The following is a 19,416-nucleotide window of genomic DNA, read 5'->3' on the forward strand; positions in this document are numbered from 1 at the left end:
ATTCTAAGCAAATTTGCCAATGAAACTATCGGTCTAAAATTAAATCGAAGTTGCGAATAAGCGAAAACAAGTTTCTTAGCATTTTGCTGTAGTGTCGTAAAGAAGTGCTTAAATTTTGTATAAAAACATGCTATAAGGGGTTTTCTGGTATGAGAAAACCATTCATGCACTTATGTATCTCTTTCATAAAGCTTCCACCAGAGGGCGCAACAATGAGAATTTTGAAATTTTTTTCGAAACTTATTTTAGCAATTTTGCAAACTCCAAATTGATTTTAGACCCATGGTTTCTTCGCCAAATTTGCTTAGACTTACACGTAGAATCCGCCTACGCTATACGCGCAAAGTAAAAAAAAAAACTTGACCCGCCCTAATGTATGTACCTTGGTATATATGGCGGTGCACAAATAGAAGTGTACATAAGTATTTAAGTGAAGTGCAATATGCACGTATGTACATACGTATGTACGATTTCATGCATCTAAAGTTGAATATTCGCTTGTGGCTGTCTGACATATCTGTCGGATGTGTTAGGTGCGAGTAAACGTGCAACATTTTGAGCAATTTTTTTTAGTATTACATATTTCTTAGCGCTTCTACTTCTTTGTTTTTTATTCACTTTGCGTTCGATTCGTTTAGCTCGACAACAACAGCAATTTGACAGTCAACAATAAATTGCATAGAAGCACGCACACTTAATTACAAACATTTTTGTATGTTCAATTTTGTAGGTACATACATAGGTACCTAGTATGAGAAGAATGTGTATTTAGCATTCTATTTCGCCCGCTTTCCACTTTGTTCAACAACCAAACGGCATCATTCATTCATCCAATCACACTCAGTAGCTGTGTTGTAGCTTACCTGGAAACCAGGCTCGTGTACAGTTAATTTCATACAAACATACACATGCTTACATATTGTATATATGTACACACATTAGGGTGTATCACCAAAAAAATGCGATTTTTCCACCGGAATTATAAAATATCTTACGGTTTAAGACTTCCGCCAAAATATTTCGGAAAAATATTAAGACCTACTTAGTACGTGAGCTAGACCAATTGGAAACTATATCCAAAAATCTTATTATTTTAATTCCGTTGATACCTACAATTTTTAAATATTGTTATGCGGGCCTCATAAACTTAAACTCTTCCATCCCCTCAGGTGACTTTTGGAAAATTAAAAAAAAATATATATTTTTATAAATCCGGCTTCCACATCAGATTCAAAGGAAAAATGTCTATTAGAGCACAACTCTGAGATCGATTTCAAACCCCCAAATTAGAAAAAAAAGCTATCTTTAATTAATAAAAAGTTAGATAATATAAAGATTACTATTTACTAAAGTGTTACGAATGTTGTTTTCTAAATAAAAACTTGTACTTAAAGATATCTTTTACGAAGAATTAATTTTTGGTTTCAGGTTCTTATTTAGAGGACCGCAGAATGCCACTACAATGTAAATTGCATGTAATCCTTAGTAATTAGATCAAACTTGATTTACAGCGCCATTTTTCGGTTCTTTTAATAAACATAAATCAAAATCAACTTCTTCGTATCCTTAAACCATCAGGTAGAACATAGAATCACATTTTAAAAAAGATTAATCTTCATACAGTAAAAACTAGATAATTGGAACTAATGTTTGCAGAGCCGATTCGAATTGTCGAACACTCGGATTAACGGGTAGCTTCAGAATATGAAACTTTACTATAGAAAACACGGTTTTTATCAAAGATTTATTTTATGAGAGACTTATAAAATGACACATAAATAAAGGCGTGAGTACCTAAAAGGTACATTAATATCATTTCATATGATTAATTTTGAAGGGACTATTTAGTACATGACATTTTTCATTACCACTTCGGTAGTAGGTTAAAAATATTTCAGAATCATATAGATAGTCCTAGTTCCGAACTACCCCGAAATGATCCCGAACATGTCCCAAAATCATCCTTAAGTGGTCCGGAAGAGGGGTTTTCAATATCGTGAACTTATCCCGTGAGGATTCTAAACAGATCTTGAAACGGTCCCTAAAATATCCAAAAGAAGTTCCGCAATGGTCCTTAAATAATATCGAACAGGTCCCGCTATGGTATCGAAATGATACTAGTCCAGAAATGTAACAACAACCAATTACAGATTGTCTGCTGGGTTACACAAGAAGCAGTTACAATTTGTCTGTCTGTCGGATAACTGAATAGCTAATGCTGCGAGAACGGCCGTACGGATAACCGAATATTCGAATTATCGACTAGACGGACCATGGAGCTTCTTTTAAAATTTGGGGAGCGCGAAATGGACTTTAGAGCTATGCTCAAATGGAATTTTTTCCTAGAATTTAATGCAGAACCCAAATCTGGTAGAAAGTATGTCGAAAACAAATTAGTATGTTCATTAGGGTGGTCGAAATCAAGAAGAGTTGGAATTTTAATGCTATCACCCCCTAGAATTGTTCAATGCCGAGAAATATACCCCCGTTTTTTATTTTGAAATCATTGCATTTTGTCGGGGTTTTTGGAGACCTATAAAATATAGGTACCTAGTTACTTTTAAAAAATAGTTAAATAAACAATTGCGTACCTATTATTATTGGAAGTCTCCTGAAGAGAAACAGACTTTCAAGAATTCTATACGATTTCTACGAAAAATGTTTTCTTTTTCATATAAAATTGAACATGGAAAACTTTGAGCGCATCGAGCGACCTCTAAATGTTTTCTGATTTAAAAATAAAAAAAAACTAATAATTTTGTGTATGTAACAATCCTAGGGGGTGAGAGCATTAAAATTCCGAATTATTACTTATACTTATTTTTCGACCACCCTAATGTGCATACTTACGTATGTATGTATGTACATAAACAGGTACATGGATTGAATTAAATGCTACCATGGATATACATATGTACATGAGCAGATGTCTATAGATACACTTACTATGTACCTACATATAAATTTCCATTTACCAAACACCGTTAAAATCACTCTCTCCCACTCCACATTTACCACCTTACCACCCCAATCGGTAAGCTCTGGAAAAAACACGACTCATTTAATTTTTGGTATTTTCTTTCATTTTAATTTCATTTGGTCTCCCCAACCTCCTCCTCCAGCCAAACCACAACATTTAAAAATCCACTACCTCTTTACCATTCATTATGTATGTACATACATATATATGTATGTAGATACTCCATTACTCCATCGTTCGTCTGCTGTCTGCTAAAAACTTTTGCCTTTTGCAGTGTGTTTTTACTACACTCACTCACTCGCTCCCTCTCGCTTTTTCTTTGTTGCTCTCGTTCTTGCAGCGGCATACACTTGTACATACTTCGTCGCCACCACAGCACAGTGGAGCGTCGCATAGTAATTCCCCAACAGTTAGCCAGACATAACAACAACTAGCACAGCATAGCGTTATAAATGTACAGGTGTGTGTGTGTGTGTGCTATACCTGCCTTTCACTTCTCTCCTCGCACCATTGCCCTCTCCAACATTGCATGTGTGCGATTCCGGTCGCTGCGATTGGTGGAGTGCTCGCGTGTGGCCACTCCCTTATTGACTTTTCCGTTGGCTGCGTCTGCTTAGCTATTTTTTTTTTCTACACTTCTTTGTTCACTCATTTCTTTCGCTTTTGTTTTACTGTGTTTTCGGCTTTAAATGCTACCATTTTTTCTTTCTCTTCACTATTAATTTGTGTGCGTGTGTGTTCGCGTATATAGAAAAACATTTATTTTTTTCCAACTCATCTGCTTCGTTAAATTTGTGCTTTAATGGAGTAGTCAGTAGGTATAATTTTCATGGCTATTTGGCTTTGGCTACACAAATTTCATGTAAATGGATAATGGCAGTATATATGTATGTATGTAAGTATGTACATAAGTATGTATTTCACTTTGCATGACTTCAGGTAATTTTGGCTTATCGATTTTTCCCTTCACTGTTCGAAAAATGAAACATGTAACTAACTGTATGTAAGCTACCTCCAAAAATTTTGATGCATCAGTTTAATCAACTTCATCCAATATGGTTTGGCTTTTTTCGAAACTTTTCTTTTCAATTGAAATCAGCATGAGTAATTCCATGGATACGAAGGCGGAAATAATAAGGAAATCATACCAGGTCCAACTACAATATACCATGCAACGGAAACCATGCCTAAAACTTCTCTCCTCTAGCTGCTGAAGGCATGGAGTTATTCATGAAATCTGTACAGAAATGAAAGTAGTGTTCTCATGCTAAAGCTAGATCGATTAATCTAGGTAACCCGTCAATTTCAACAATGAGGATATGGTGACGATCAGGCTGGAACGAGAGGCTGGAGATTAGTTTGTTCGTTAATTCCTTCAATCCCTTCAAATCCCCAGGACCCGATGCCATCATACCTGTGCAGCTACAAAAGACGGCGGAGGTGTTGTGCCTTTGGTAGGCCCCAATCTACGCGAGCTGCGTTAGATACGGGTACATTCCCAGGGTTTGGAGGGTCGTCAATGAGGTGTTCATCCCGAAGGCCGGAAGGAGCCGCTGATTTTGCGCCCAAGGAGTTCAGGCCAGCTACGAGCTACTAGTGAATGTCCTGTGGATGTGGACCTGTCGATGTTGCAGGCAGAATTGTCGCGGCGCGAAAGGCTATTATACTCAGGGAAACAGACTGGTTGGCCAACTTAGAGACTGGATACTCTGGAGTTCTAGGCGGCTTCGCTTTCATCCCGAATCGTACGGATTACTGCTCCACGTTACGGCTCCTAGGTGCTTCTTCTCTGTCCACTTTTCCTCAGACTGAACTTCTTTACGGATGGATCGAAACTAGGCGGTAGGGTTGGTGGCGGGGTCTTCTGTCGAGAGCCTTCCATCAGCACTAAGTTCAGGCTCCCGGACTTCTTCAGTGTATTCCAGGCGGAAGTAGCTGCTATCAAGGAGGAGGTGGACTCACTGCTAAGGAGAGTTATAACAGTCAGGGAAGTGAACGTATATTCTGATAGCCAAGCGGCTATCAGCGCCTTGAGTTCGTTAGAGTTGCGCTCTAACTTGGTTAAGGAATGTCTGCTCTCTCTTTCGGCCGTGTCGGAATACTTCTGCATTAGGCTTATTTGAGTTGAGTTTGTTTATCATTCGAAACTAAACATTTTCTAAAATTATTTTTCGTCTGCCAATTTTGGAACTGGTTCGGAACTAAAAAATAAAAAAGGTTAATAAATATTTACCATTGAAATATTACAACAGTGCAAAGTACCATTTCTTTGAGCAAATACTTTCTTAGATTTTTAAAAAATAATACTAAGAAATTTTCTTTGAACCGTATTTTTAAAATTTGCTTTGTTGGCGTACTGCTTGCGTACTCTGAGGTAGAAAATATAAACAATTTTTAAGTTTTCTTATCTTAAACTGCTCACTTCCAAAGCTACGAGGACACTTATAGTATGTAAACGTCTAGCAGGGAAGACTTGGGGCTGTAGTATCAAGATCCTGTGATGAATGTATACTATGATAGTTAGACCAATAGTTACTTAAGGGGCAGTGGCTTGGGTCTCACCAAGCTTCAACGTCTGGCGTGTATATACATTACGGGGGCAATGCGCACATGCCCGACGCCAGGGCTAGAGTTGATTATCGAGCTCTAGCCGCTACACCTTACCATAGAACAGATAGCAAAGCAAACTCTACTAAACTCCACGAGAGAAGGCTTTGGCAGAGGCATAACCCTATCACCAAGGAACAGATATGTACAAGCTAGGCTCCCAAATTCGATTAGTTTTGCTCCCCATAGGCACAAGTTGGTTAGTTTTGATAGGAAATTCAAAATAGAGCTTTGCATCAAATCAACTTGGAGCACCTCTCTTATGGAGAGGTACATACAGGAGAGCTCGATGCAATTCTATACAGACGACTCCAAAACTCCGGACGGCGTGTACGGAACAAGGCTAAAGCTCTGGGTACCCATGGAAGCATACCCGAGTATCTTTCAAGCGGAGGTCTATGCCCTTAGTCTGTGTGCAGAGAATAACGTAATAAGAAAAGAAATGATCGTAATAAGAAAATTTTAATATTTAGTGATAGCCAGGCAGCACTGGAGGCCCTCTAATCATTTGAGGTCACGACATCTTTGGTTCTTGAGTGCATTGATAAGCTCAACATCCTAGCGGAGTAAAATACCATCCAATTAACTTGGGTACCTGGTTACATAGGAGTTGCTGGCAACGAGGAAGCGGACCGACTAGCTAGAACGGCAGCCGCCTCGTCGCCTTTAGGTCTACGTCAGGCTAAATGCCTAACGGGAGGCCGCAACTTTACAAGGTACAGAGAGAAGGTGTAAGCCTCCCCAAAAGAAGTCTAAGGAAAATAACAGGTTTTCTGACGGGCTACTGTAGACTGAGAGGTCACCTGCACAAGCTAGTCATCTGGGCAAATGATCTATATCGTTTCTGCGATGTGAATCAGGAGACTCCTGTGAACCCACTTCGCGAGTGCGAGGCGGTTGCGAAAAGACGGGTCGGGTAACTAGGCCAACACCGGCCAAGTGAAGAATTGATACAATCGCTAACCCCAGGAGATCTTCTCAAATTTGTGGGTTCCCTAGGATTAGATGAGGTACTGTAAATGGTTGAGGGCACAATAGATTCTTGGTCGCAATGCATACCTCTATTTCAATCTATCTATCCTAAACTGAAATTCTTTTTGCACATATTGAAGTTATGTGGCCGTTAGTTGGCCTGATAGATGCTATTTTGTGTTTTTACGAGAATGATTTAAAAAGTTGTTTACAGAAAATCGGTTTGCGGAACTTATAGATTTTTTTTTTAAATAAATATACTGACTACTTTTTAACTTCAATTTTCATAGCGTATAGCATTTTCTAACCTGTTTTAAAAACTTTATTGAATTGAATTTAGCTTCACTTTGTTTGGAACTATCGAAAAAGGGTTGCAGCGGGGGGAAATTGACACTTCCTAGGACATCGCCATGTTAAATTCGCCAGGTTTTTGCATGCAAAAGAGATTTATCGCAAACCAATACTGGGTCTAAATGTACTAGAAGCGCACCAGTTCAAAACTAGAGATTTTCCCCACAGGGTACATACAACTATAGAAAATATGGTTTTATGAGTTGAAAATTCGAACGAAAAAACTAGCTAAAGTCCAAATTTTTAATAACATGAAACTATTTAAAATTTTTTTGTTTTTCGTTTCGTAAAATATACTGTTCTGAAATAAATCATTGCTTTTTGCTTTTTTTTTGGCTCTTTTTGTCTTTTCTGCGATTTGTAGTGCCTTTTTCTGCCTATTTACCTATTTGATATTGCCCTTTTTATGGGGTTTTAGTCGTAAAAACTTGTTCCCTGCTAATAAATAAGTAATAGGCAAGTGAGTAAAAAGTTCCGCATACGACTAGGTGGTCCATCAATATGTTGGTGCTTATGAAAGAAATTATCTACTGTAATTGTTTTACATAAATTGATAATTTTATATGCGCAATAGCCCTCACTGAACTCAATGCTTGTCATTTAGCCATCTAGTCAAAGAAACTCCTACTCACTCACTACTTTCTCGGGAAGACCGACTAGAGTGTGCCCTCTCATACGCCACGCAGTATACTACAATATCAGTTTAGAACCCATTTAAGTTTTACTAGATAATTAGTAAAAGATGGTAGGCGTTTTCCAACTTTGTAGATTTGAGCACAAAGCATTTATTGTTGCTTGGATATAGGATTAGTTAGATAATATTTACCAATCTTGAAAAAATCAGAAAATCCACTGTCGACTTAATATCACATACCGCTGAATGGAAAACACTAAAGTTATCTGATAACTTAAATTTTAGAGCTAAGAAGAGTTTTCAACCATAGACGCCTTCGCCGACCTTTGGGTAAAGCTTCGACGCCTCCATGTAAAAGCTCACCGGTTCCTTCTTATAACAACAGTCTGTCGACCATCCACCCCAAGAGAGAATGAGAATGCGTTAAAAGCTAATTGGCGTATGTCTAGACTGCAGTGATCCGTGTTATAAGGGATAAGCCCAAGGCTCCAAGTATATGAAAGTGCCCTGATTGTGAATCTGCTAAGCTCCTAAGTCTGACTGCAACCCTTTCTGCAGGAGTACAAAGCAAGACAACCCTTAGATAGGTTCGTATGGTCATAAAAATGTGCTCTGCGAAAAATTTAAAAATTGCAAAACGGAAAGAGTTTTACATACAATGGAAGACAGAGCCATAAATAAGTAAAAATAGCTTATTTGTTTCGTATAAATTAATGGATTTTTCACGCTGATCTTAAATATAGCTACGCAATTTTCATATCAGGTCAGGCTTGAAAGTTATAGAGCATTTTTTGCATATGAGGCACGCCTATTGAAGATGAGTATTGCTTTGTGGATCATCGTTGAAGAGTAAGGCGCACCCTAATGTGAGAACAACGAAAGCAAGGGCGCCCACGATAACAATGCCTATAAAAAAACGAAAGTGCTGATTTCTTTCCGTTGCGTATAACTTTTAATCTTCAAATCTTAAGATTTTATGTATAAAATTAGTACAATTAATTAAATACAATTTGAATTATGTACGCACATACTTCAGAGACTTATTATACAACATATAATTGCATCTACATACATAATTAAATGTTGTATGGGGAGATCTCAAATCAGTGAACTACCAATCAATTCAATGACTCGATAAACGAAACTCAGCTGTTGTCTAAGTATGTAGCTAATACGAAATAAACATAACAATAACTATATAAAATTCTCTTATACAACACAAACCAGTTAATTCCGCGCTCTCCTATGATCACACTATTTTTGCTCTCTGAGCTATGAATACGCGCTCGCATGCACATTTTTTGTTTTAACAATTTGTCCCACAGTACATCAAAACAAACTCACCTGGTGCGCACACTGCACACACACAACTTGCTTAGCGGCTTAAAATAGCCATTAGGGTTGTTGTTGAGCCTGGCTTTGAGTATGAGTCTGATATCGCAGCTGGGCGGCCGGCAAAGCACAACAAGCGATCACTGCTGCTGCTGTTGCTGCACAAAGAGAGTTAAAAAAAACTCTGCTACGACTACGTTTAAAAATATAAATATCACTCGCTCTCCGTCAATTAGCTTTACTGTTTCTTGTCAGGTCACTCTCGTTCTCGACAGTGGTTAAAAGCAAAATATTATTCGCATACGAGCAAATCACCTGTATAAAAAATGGAAAAGGTGAGCAGCAACAACAACAACAACCACTAAACTACCGCAGCGGACCAGCAGAAGCGACCACTTTTGGAGTCAACACGAAGAAGAAGTAACAGTGAACCAGCCATACAGGCAGGCAGTCAAGCAGCCAGGCAGGCAGGCATCGTAATGGCAACACCAACAACCACACACAGGCTGGTATGGATTACATGTTTGTATGTATGTTGGTGATACGGTGACGGCAGGTAAGCAAAAGGCAACAGCAGCAAGCAACACACGGCAAAGTGAGGTTCGTCTGCGCCAAAGCACTGCTGTCCAATCAGTCTGAACTCGGTTACCGACAGCGATGAAACAAACGGCGACGCTTGAGCGGCTCACTATTTCGGCATTTTAAGTAGTTAGTTGTGGACTCGTTGGTTGGTTCTTCTTCGCATGTTCATTTCCTGATCGCGTCGCGTACATACTTATACCTTTAACGCGTTACTAACGATACTACGACGAGTACTGGTCCAATGACAGTGGACTTGTGGTAGCATTACCTTTTCCCTAAAAGAAAAAAAAGTATTTTTATGCAATTTTTTGGGCCACCGTTTTTGTTACGTCTGCCGCATGCGCAAGCCGTCGCGAAATGAAACATTAATAATAATTAATTTTAAGCAAAATTCGTTCAATATGCGTGACTGCATGCAAAAATAAAGAAAGTGAGAATTTTGCATATTAACAAAAAAATTAAAAATAAAAAATATAGAAAAGAATTAAGAAAAAAATATTTACTTTAAGCAAACGATTTGAAATGTGCAAAGTAATAAAGTAAGCGGAGGAAAAGTTTAATGAAGATTTGTATACACAGATGTGCATTGGCGTGGGCGAGCATAAGAGGGCAGACTTTGAGCCGTCGCTAAATACGTACGTAACGTAAAGAAGTAAATATGTTTGAGAAAACAAGTTACAAAAAAAAAAATCGTTTGCAAGTATAATTGAATATGCAAAGAAATAAGAAAATAAATATTTGTGTGAAAACTTATGAAAGTTAGTAAATGCAGTATAAGCTGACAACAAATAAATAAATGAAAGGTACTTGGATAGTTAAGAAAGAATGCGGTAAAAAAAAAATGATTTAAAGTAAATACGAAATAATTTAATGTAAACTAACGATTTTTCCGGCAAAAAAAGGTGCCTTAAGAAAAGTGCCTTATATATAATTTACTTATGCATAAAGAAAAAATTTTAACTAACTAAACAGTGATTTCATACGGAAATAAATACATATCTATATTTATATCTAAGCAACTAAGTGCCATTCGCGCATGCCTTTCATTGGTAGAAGTAAACGGTGACTTAACAACTATTTCCTAGTGTTAAATAATTAATATTTAAAAAAATACAAATAAATAGTAAAATCCAAATAAAAAAGATTTTTATTTAATAAAGTGGCAGCTAGCTGCTACGCTAAGAAGGCAAACGCGAGGAAAGTTTGTAGAAAAGTGTCTTAAATGCATACGGATATTATAATTGGCGATCAATTTGTGCCATCAGCAAATTATTGGGTAATGCAGGTGAGTGGAATCAAAAACAAAAAAAAAAAAGTGTTAAACAATTAAATTAAGAAAATCCAACTATCCCCGTAGCCGAGTGGTTAAAGGTGCGTACTTTCACTTGGTAGAACCCGGGTAAGAGCTCTGGTTTGCGCAACATTCAAAAATTATAGCAAAACACTTTTTTTAGTGGTCACGGCCCGGCAGGCAACGCTGAAATTCCGAGTGTATTTATGCCATGAAAAATCTTCTAATAAAAACTATTTGCCGCTTGGAGTTGGCGTAAAATTGTAGGCTCTTCCAGTTTGCGTGACAAAACTAATAAACAAATACATATTTTTTTTTATTGATGTTAAAAATATTATTAGGCTCTAGACGTTCGAAATTTAAAATCCAAACAAAAAAAATCAAAAAAAATAAAAAATTCTGTGAAAAAATCAAAGAAGTCATTTTTGAGAAAAAAAACCGACCGACTTCAATGCTCATATACAAATTTAGGCGTACCGTTAGTTTCTTCATAATCCAATGAACGCAACTAGACGAAGTTAGTATGCGATCACCCTTGAGGTACCAACTTTCCGATAAAAAAAAATTTATCGAAAACGATGCACGTGGCACAAAGTTATACGCTATTATACATAATAAAAAAATATTCTGCCGAATTGATAGCCTCCTCCTTTTTTTGTAGTCGTTCAAAACTCCAAAAAAAAATTTATTTATTATCAAGGCAAATAAAACGATAGTAAAATATTAGCCCTAACTACTTTATAAAAAAAATAATTTTTCCAGTTTCAGTTTAATTATAGAATCTTCGTAAGATTTTACAAATTTTTAAGTTGAAATGTGTGCGTATGCATACTCCGTAAATTTTTGTTTAACGTGTCTGGTTTCGATGTAATTGTTATTACGCAACCAGTACCTACTAGTACCCTCTTTATGAAGGGTTTCGTTTTTTTGTGTGGTAAGTTTTATTAGCATGCCGACAAAAAGTTTAACGCCCAAGTTGCACAGCCTCCTGGCATGCGCGTCGATAGGCCATTGCCCCGTAAGAACCCCTACTATGTAGCCTCACAACGCCTGTTGTTGTTTTTTTTTAGCAGATTGTGTGTCCTTTTAGTGTTGTACCTAGGCAAAATGATTTTGGATATAGATTCTGAAAATTGCGGAGAGATAATTTCATGTGGTCACAGTTCTCTGTTGAGGCAAATTTGGAGCCACCTGTATGTACATCACTTCGAACTGATCACTAAATTTTATTGAAAAGAGTTCGGCACTTCACCATCAATCAACTTTGTTGTAAAGGAATACCAGGCCCAGTTCTCTGAGTTTTATATTTAACACCAGAAAGACTAAAGGACCGTAATAAAATATTTCATAGAACATAAATATTTTTTTCCAGAACTATTGCGTTTGAATCGTTTTCGTTTCATGAATTTCAATAATTTTTTCGTTATTCTGTTGTATTTATATTGACTGCTGGATAGATGTTTATGAAAAATTATTACCTATCTTGAATGACTGCGCTAGTCATTGTTTTCGTTTGGGTAGCCAAAATCGCTAAGACGGTTACAGCGCCCATAAAAAAAGAAAGAAAAAGAATACTTTTTTTAATAAATTTAAAAATTACAATAAAAACTCTAATTAAAAAAATTAATTAAGAATAAAAAACTAAACAAAAATGAAATAAAAAAAATTTTACTGCATCAGCACTTGAACCTAGGACCTCAGGCATAACACGCGAGTGCTTTGTTTAAAATGTAAGCGCAGTGCCGTAGATATCTCGATTTTAGCTCTTGCCCTGTAGGGAAAGCCCGAACTGGTGAGCCAAATTTATAGTTCCGTACTAGATCTTTATCGCCAAAAACGAATCAGTCGGATATTAACTAAATCGCCACCAGTTCAAAAGCAGTGAGATGTGGTACTTTTTATAAACAATTTTATTGTTAGAAATCTATATCTAAAATAACGAATTTATGCAAAACGAACTAGATCTCATCTGGCGAATTTTGAACTAGTTCGGAACTACCGAAAAAGGGATGCAGCGGGCGGCTTGTTTACTTTAAAAAGATTTTTGCTTGGCAGGTTTTTCGTTCAAATACGCTTTCAGTCTGCGCTTCGCAGATGCTTTTTCATAGTTTGGTCATACAAAACTAAAATTTGTGTTAACATTTTAACATTTTGGGACCTTCTGGAATCTAATCAATAACAGCAAGCTCCTCTGCAAATTCAACTACCCCAATTGGTTTACATTCCTTCAAGAAAAGAAGAAGAAATTTATAAAGTTTAGTAGCTTTATAAATCGAAAATTTATATGAAAATGTCACTTAATAGAGCTGTTAAAAATCTACTTTATTTTATATGAATAAGGCCGTAGGTTTTTAGATTTTTGCTTCTGCTTCATTAGACATAAAAGCATTCATTAAAATCCAATTAGCCATTCATTTGAATCCTTTTCTAAATATTTTATAGAACTCAAAATCTCGTTATTTTGTGCTAGTTTGAATTGAATATTTTGGTGGTATATCAATAAGCTTTTGGCCGACTTTAACGTTTCTACCGGCGGCAAACTACAAACTTAGTACAAAATAAATGCCGGACCATTTAAAACATATTTAAAAGAATATAATCGTAAAAATAATAAAGCACAAACCGGTACTGTCCTATCCTATGTGGTTTTGGAAAGTTTAGTCAACTAAAGGTTAATGATTCATTAAATCACGCATACCCAATAAAAAGTTTAATTGCATTTCGCGAACAGTTTCTTTTTTACCAATTTAATAGTCGCCATAAAACAGTGATTATTTTATATCTGCAACAATTAGTAGATAGTACTTTTGGCTAATTGAAAGTAAAAGTATTGATTGGAACATTCTTTGTTACGTAGTCAAAATATTATTTCTTAGACGGATCATAAAATTAATAAGGCCTTATAAAGTGCTAAGTGGGAAGAAGGGGGAGTAAGTAAATGATTTTATTTACTCACATAGCTTTTATGGTTGGAATATTTTAGTTTTATTGATAAAGAAATTTTTTATTAGTAATCAGCCGGGGGTGTTGATATTGAGAGTGATGAAAGAAAAATTGCTGCGGGTTATTGATTTGTCGAAGAATTTTAATAAGTACATATGTTTGCTTATCGAAGAAAGATAAAGTTTTTTTTTTCTGGTACCAGCGCATTTTTGTATATATATGTATATATATATATTTTTTTAATTCCTGTTAATATGTCGGCGTAGTCCAGCGAATATTACGCACATATTTCTGAAAAAAAGAAAGATATTTTTCTCTTGCCGCATTCGCTTCTTCGCGCTGAAATTCAAAGCCGTCGGCAAAACATTAATCAATTTGTAGGTGTTAGTGTTATCGCTTGTCAACTCAAATCAACACCTTTAGTATCTACTGTTGCCAAGCAGGACCTATTTGTAAGCAGGTAAACGTACAAGCACACGCACACCAATTTTCATACGATACACACGAAAACACTTCTCACCAACAGCAAAAAAAAAGTGCAGCGATCTTTCTAGCTGACTTACACTTCGAACCCTTTCGATTCCCAATGCGCAAGGCCAAGTCGAAAGGGCTACGAACAAAACAGCGCCACTACCAGCGAGTGCAGTGCACTGTAGGTACAGCTGAGCGAAAAAATAAAATAAAAAATAAAGTAAAAATCGTAGCAAGGCAAAAAAGCGAGCCGTATTTCCTCCATAGTTGACGACGAGTCATAAAAAGCCATAAGTACGCAACTTGTTTATTTACACGCATTGCATTTGCTTGCGCAGTTTTGTGGCAATGTTTGTCAGTTGGCAACTTGTCTGTCCGATTGGACGTGCCGACGTGCCGACGGATGGTCACTGGTGCTTGGCTGTCTGGGACTGCTGCATCGGCGCAACTACGACTATGCGAGCGCAGCAAAACGGCAGCTACAAACTTCGTTTTTCATCATCCGCAGAATGTGCAGAGTTCTTCTTGGTTTGGTCGCTTTTGTATTTTTTTTTTGTTTTAACTATTGCACCTTTGTCACACTTGTCATATTAATACCTCTTTAAAGTGTGCAGCCCTGCGCTGCGCTGCACATCTGTGCTGTTGCCGTTGCTGCAACGGACATCCTTTTATTGTTGCATCAACAAAGTTTTTTGTTTGTTGTACTGCATTATTTATTTATTCTCTAACTTTGTTGTTGTCGCTTTGCTGTTTTCGAAATGAGGTGCGAAAGCGGTAACAACAGCGAACACAACCAGAAAACCAAGCGAAATATGCAAGCTTGCAAGTGTAAGTAATGCTGTGGCTCGGAAAAAGTGTAAGATTTAAAAGTGTTAATATTTCATTTACTTATCGCGCTTGTTAAGTATTTTCCTGTGACAAAAGGCACTTAATTATTTATTTTAAATAATATTGCGCGTAAATACCCAAGCAAGCACGTGTAAATATGTACATTAATGCATATATGTGTATGTATTGTCACATATAGGGCATGTACTATGTATTTAAGATCACGTGATGACGCTTTTGGCTGAACAAATATTTATTTAAACAAATTTTTGATGTTTTCTTTAAGATAAAATTCGACCGGAAGTTGAAGTGCAAATGAATTTGCTCAGATCGAAAGTTTTCTTGGAAGGCGATTTTTTTCTTTCTTTCCGGTTTTTGTTTAAGGTAAAAAAAATAAATATTCAATTACAGTTTACCGCGGGCTTATATTCAATAACCTCTATCTGAAATTCTAACAAAAAATATTTTGTGATGTTAGAGCCCAGCTTCTGTCAGGCGTTATACAAAGTCAGCATATATAAAACCGATGACAGTTAAGCCTCAGGTGGATTTTTATATCAGAATCTAATTTTTATGAAGAGTGCAGATAGAGGGTATTGAATATAAGCACCCGATACACAGCACTGAGCGAAAAATTTTAATTAAAAATTTATTTAAATTTTCTATTTTTTAAGGTGTAGATATTGACGATTGTCTATAGGGTTATTGACTCGGTTTTTCTAAACCGGTTTCCAGTTTCTTTTTTAGTTATCTGTAGGCGTTTTTTTAATCTTGTTTGTTTCGAATATCGAACAAACCGGATTTTTTTTTATTTTATACAAATCTTGACTTCTCAAGGACTCCCTGAAATCATCTGACGAATAATTTTTGAACCCTTTCAGGAGTCCTATTAAAAAAAAATATGAAATAACGTTCACAAAAAAACAAGAGCTCAGAATGTTATATAAGAAATATGAAATTTTTTTACGTTTCTATTTCTTTTTAGATGCCAAATAGTATAGTTGCAGGACACGATTAAAGGCTATTTTTATGCATGATTTAATTTTTTTTTAACTAATAATGGCAAATTAAAACGGGCCAATATGCGAAAAATATCTACTACGGATTTTTATTTTATGCTACGCTTTTTTACTCCATTTACTTCTATTTAGGCTTGCCGTAGTTCTAACCCTGCTTCTTAATCTAAAGCTTTCTTTATCTTATAGGGAACCCGTTTTTATTTCAAATTGCCATTTTTCAATCAACTCGAAAATCGGTTTTGAAAGAAAAGCCGAATAATCGAACACCCTAGTTATCTGTCGTTGTGTTAATCGTTACCTTTAAACCTCTGAGATCGTATGGAAACTTTACTTTTGGTAGCTTTTTAGTATTTTGATGGAGATTTTGGTGGGAAGGGTACATTCGTATATGACGGTGTTGTGAGAACCGTAGACGCTAACGCAAGCATTTACTTTTAACACTACACTGCCGGAACAAAGTATTGGCACAGGAAATTTTTCACAATATATGCAACAATTTTTATTCTAATACTTTTCCGCCAATTTCGTAACAAAAAACATAAAAACATAATTCCTAAACTTTGTGCAAAACTCGCGAAAATTCAGCAAATTTTCATGAAAATTTTCAACTTTTTAATTAGATTTTTCAGAGTTTTTTGAAGAATGCACTTTTGTAGCCCATTAAATTCTGGTAAAAAAATGCACGTTCCGAGTTAGTCAAGAATCGCATTGATTTTTGAGTTATTTTTTTTTTTGAAGGTGCTTTGCATTTTTTCCGTATAAAGTATTTTCGAAAAAAAATTTTTGTATGGAATAGACTGCGTGAAAAAAATGTTTTAAATCAATGGTAATTCCTAGCTACTTAAAGCTTGTACTTTAATGTAATAAACTTGACTGGGCTACAAATTTGCATACTCAAAAATCTGATTAAAAAGTTGAAAATTTGCTGGATTTTCGCCAGTTTTGCACAAAGTTTGGGAATTATATTTTTATGTTTTCATTGTGAAATGTTTTTAAAGACAATTGGCTAAAAAATTTAAAATTAAAAATTGTTGCATATATTGTGAAAAATTTGCTGTGCCAATACTTTGTTCCGGCAGTGTATGTATGTTTTTTGAATATATACTTAGCTCTGTTCCACAGGAGCCCACGTTCCCACTCTAAAAAATGGTTGAAAGAGAGCGAATACGCTCCACCTTTACATCGTGAATGTATTCTCCTTGGCGGTGAGAGAGATTGTGGGTACTTACTGCATCCTGAGTTTACCCATGCTTCGATTATGGACCTCGAGGAGGACCAACAGAGTTCAAAACGGTTCCAGCCCCACAAGTACAGACGATTAGCCTTCCCTTGCCAATTCGTCGGTGGAGTCGTTACTTACGATTCCGCAGTGTATTTTAATCCCCTCTCAAGGTTCAGTATGACAAAAGTTGGGTTTTTCCAAGTCCAAAAACTACTGCTCTGCCTCCATCTGGGTACCAGTGTAAATATTTGGGACCTTGTTCGGGTAAACCATTTGACCAGATATTTCGGTCTGGAATTTTTACCAGGAATTTCATTTCAAAGCAGATTTACTTTGGCATAGTGTTGGGGAGCTCGCAGATTCACGTTTTTAAGAAATTCCTGTTGTTGTTGTTGTAGCAGCATACAAATTCCCCAAAGACTTTTTGGGGAGTGTTGCTGGAGTGACAGTCCTTGGCCAGATATAAATCTGGGTCGTTCCGGTTACGTAGACCCGACTGTCGTGGGAACGTTAAGAAATTCCTCGAAGCTGCTGCTGTTCTCGCCGTAGACTTCATGGCCCCATTCAATACAACTACGTTTTACACTTTTTTCTCAATGAAATGTTCAATTGTTGCTTTTCACACAAATATATATCTGTATTTATCTGCTGGGGAATACTTCCTTTCCTGTAAAACTTCCCATTTTACTTCGATGTTTTACGACTTCTTAACAATTGTTGAACTAATTAAGCATTTTGTTGTTAAATATTTGCTTTTTGCGTCGCTAAACTACAAAAGCCAGTCAATGAGTGACTTGCGGACTGACTCTTTGGACAAGTACTCCGTACAATTTTTCACATATCCATGGGCATATATGTATATACATACTTATGTAGATACTTATAAATACATACGCTCAAGCACCCACGAATATCTCTTCATCATCGTTTATTTGTTTTGAATTAGTTGGCTTGCCATCTGGCGGCCGGTGTGACAACTGTCAATGCGTCTTGTCATTTCATCGTGTGTGGTGATATGACCGGTAAGTCAGTAACATACAAACGTGACTGTTATTTACTTACATACATTTGTCAGTGCTATACCGTTGTTTTTGGCGTTCTACTTACTCTTTGAGTAAGCAGGAAGGCCAAAAGCAAAAAAAGCTAATGAAGTGTCAATAAAAAATTTCTTTAAAAAAAGTGAAGGTTCTGTTAGTTAAAAGTCAGCGATAAGAAAGTTGCGTCGCTATAATTTTCGAAGTTCATTTGATGTGTTTCTCTTGTCGTACTTGTACTACATATATGTATGTATATCTAATATGTAGTTCCCACGCCATGCACCGGGCGCTATTCTGAGTATGGAAATTCAAATGTAAAATGTTGAGTGTGAGCTTATAAGAGGGCTTTCCCGGAATTCCTGTTTTTTTTCTGTTGTGGTGTGAAGTGTGCGGATGACATAAATATGGTACACATTCATATTTATGTTTGCGTCGTATGTGCACTTTATCAAATTTTATTACTTAGCTGCGTGGGTGGCATGATACAAAGTTACGAGGAAAACTGCCGCCTTCAGCGGTAGAAATTCGATATGTTTGCATTTCAGCACTAGTATGTATTTGTTCAGTACTCAAAAGTAATAAGATAGGATAATTAAACATTATAAAACATTATTAGTGGTGTTCACCACTAGTGAGCAAGTGGCCTGGCAGTCTGGCAAAAAAGTAGATCAACTTAAGCAACGACTATTGTCAACATTCGTTTTTCAGATATTCGCATTTCTTGTTGCCAACCAAAGACATTCGAATGAGGTGTAACCTTACTTATATATTTAAGGGGCTCTGCTGAAATTTTGTTGCTAGTACTTACGAGCAGTTGAAAAAGAAAACTACGCTGAGAGAGTTTTGACAGCCATGTGCACTGTCCGGGGGGGTGAAATAACACAAACGGCAATAACGCAAAATTTGCTTTATTTCACTTTTAAATGGGAAATAATACCAAAATCTGAGTTTTGCTTTATTTCCAACAAAGGTTGGAAATAAAACAAATTTTGCCTTATTTCCGCTTGCTTATTTATACCATTTGTAAAAAAAAAAACAGTTTACTGACAGAAAGAAAAAGAACTTTGTTTATTCCAAAAATACAATTAAACCAAGGCACATTGAACAGGTAATATCAGTATAGCAGCTGATTTGATTTTTTTCAAAT

General features: G+C 36.3%; 1 protein-coding gene across 1 annotated transcript in view; it reads left to right on the top strand.

Moving 5' to 3' along the window:
- The first annotated feature begins 9,525 nt into the window (after positions 1 to 9,525).
- Positions 9,526 to 19,416, top strand: part of LOC108364957 (dendritic arbor reduction protein 1-like) — an 83,701-nt gene continuing 73,810 nt past the window's right edge. The window contains exons 1-2 of the mRNA XM_017618842.1: positions 9,526 to 9,584; positions 10,475 to 10,743. Of these exons, the coding sequence (XP_017474331.1) occupies positions 10,681 to 10,743 (63 nt within the window). The 5' untranslated portion in view covers positions 9,526 to 9,584; positions 10,475 to 10,680. The remainder of the gene's footprint in view (positions 9,585 to 10,474; positions 10,744 to 19,416) is intronic.

The sequence above is a fragment of the Rhagoletis zephyria genome, unplaced genomic scaffold (genome assembly GCF_001687245.7).
Source record: "Rhagoletis zephyria isolate East Lansing unplaced genomic scaffold, Rhagoletis_zephyria_1.1 Rzeph_scaffold_01728, whole genome shotgun sequence".
Lineage (NCBI taxonomy): Eukaryota > Metazoa > Arthropoda > Insecta > Diptera > Tephritidae > Rhagoletis > Rhagoletis zephyria.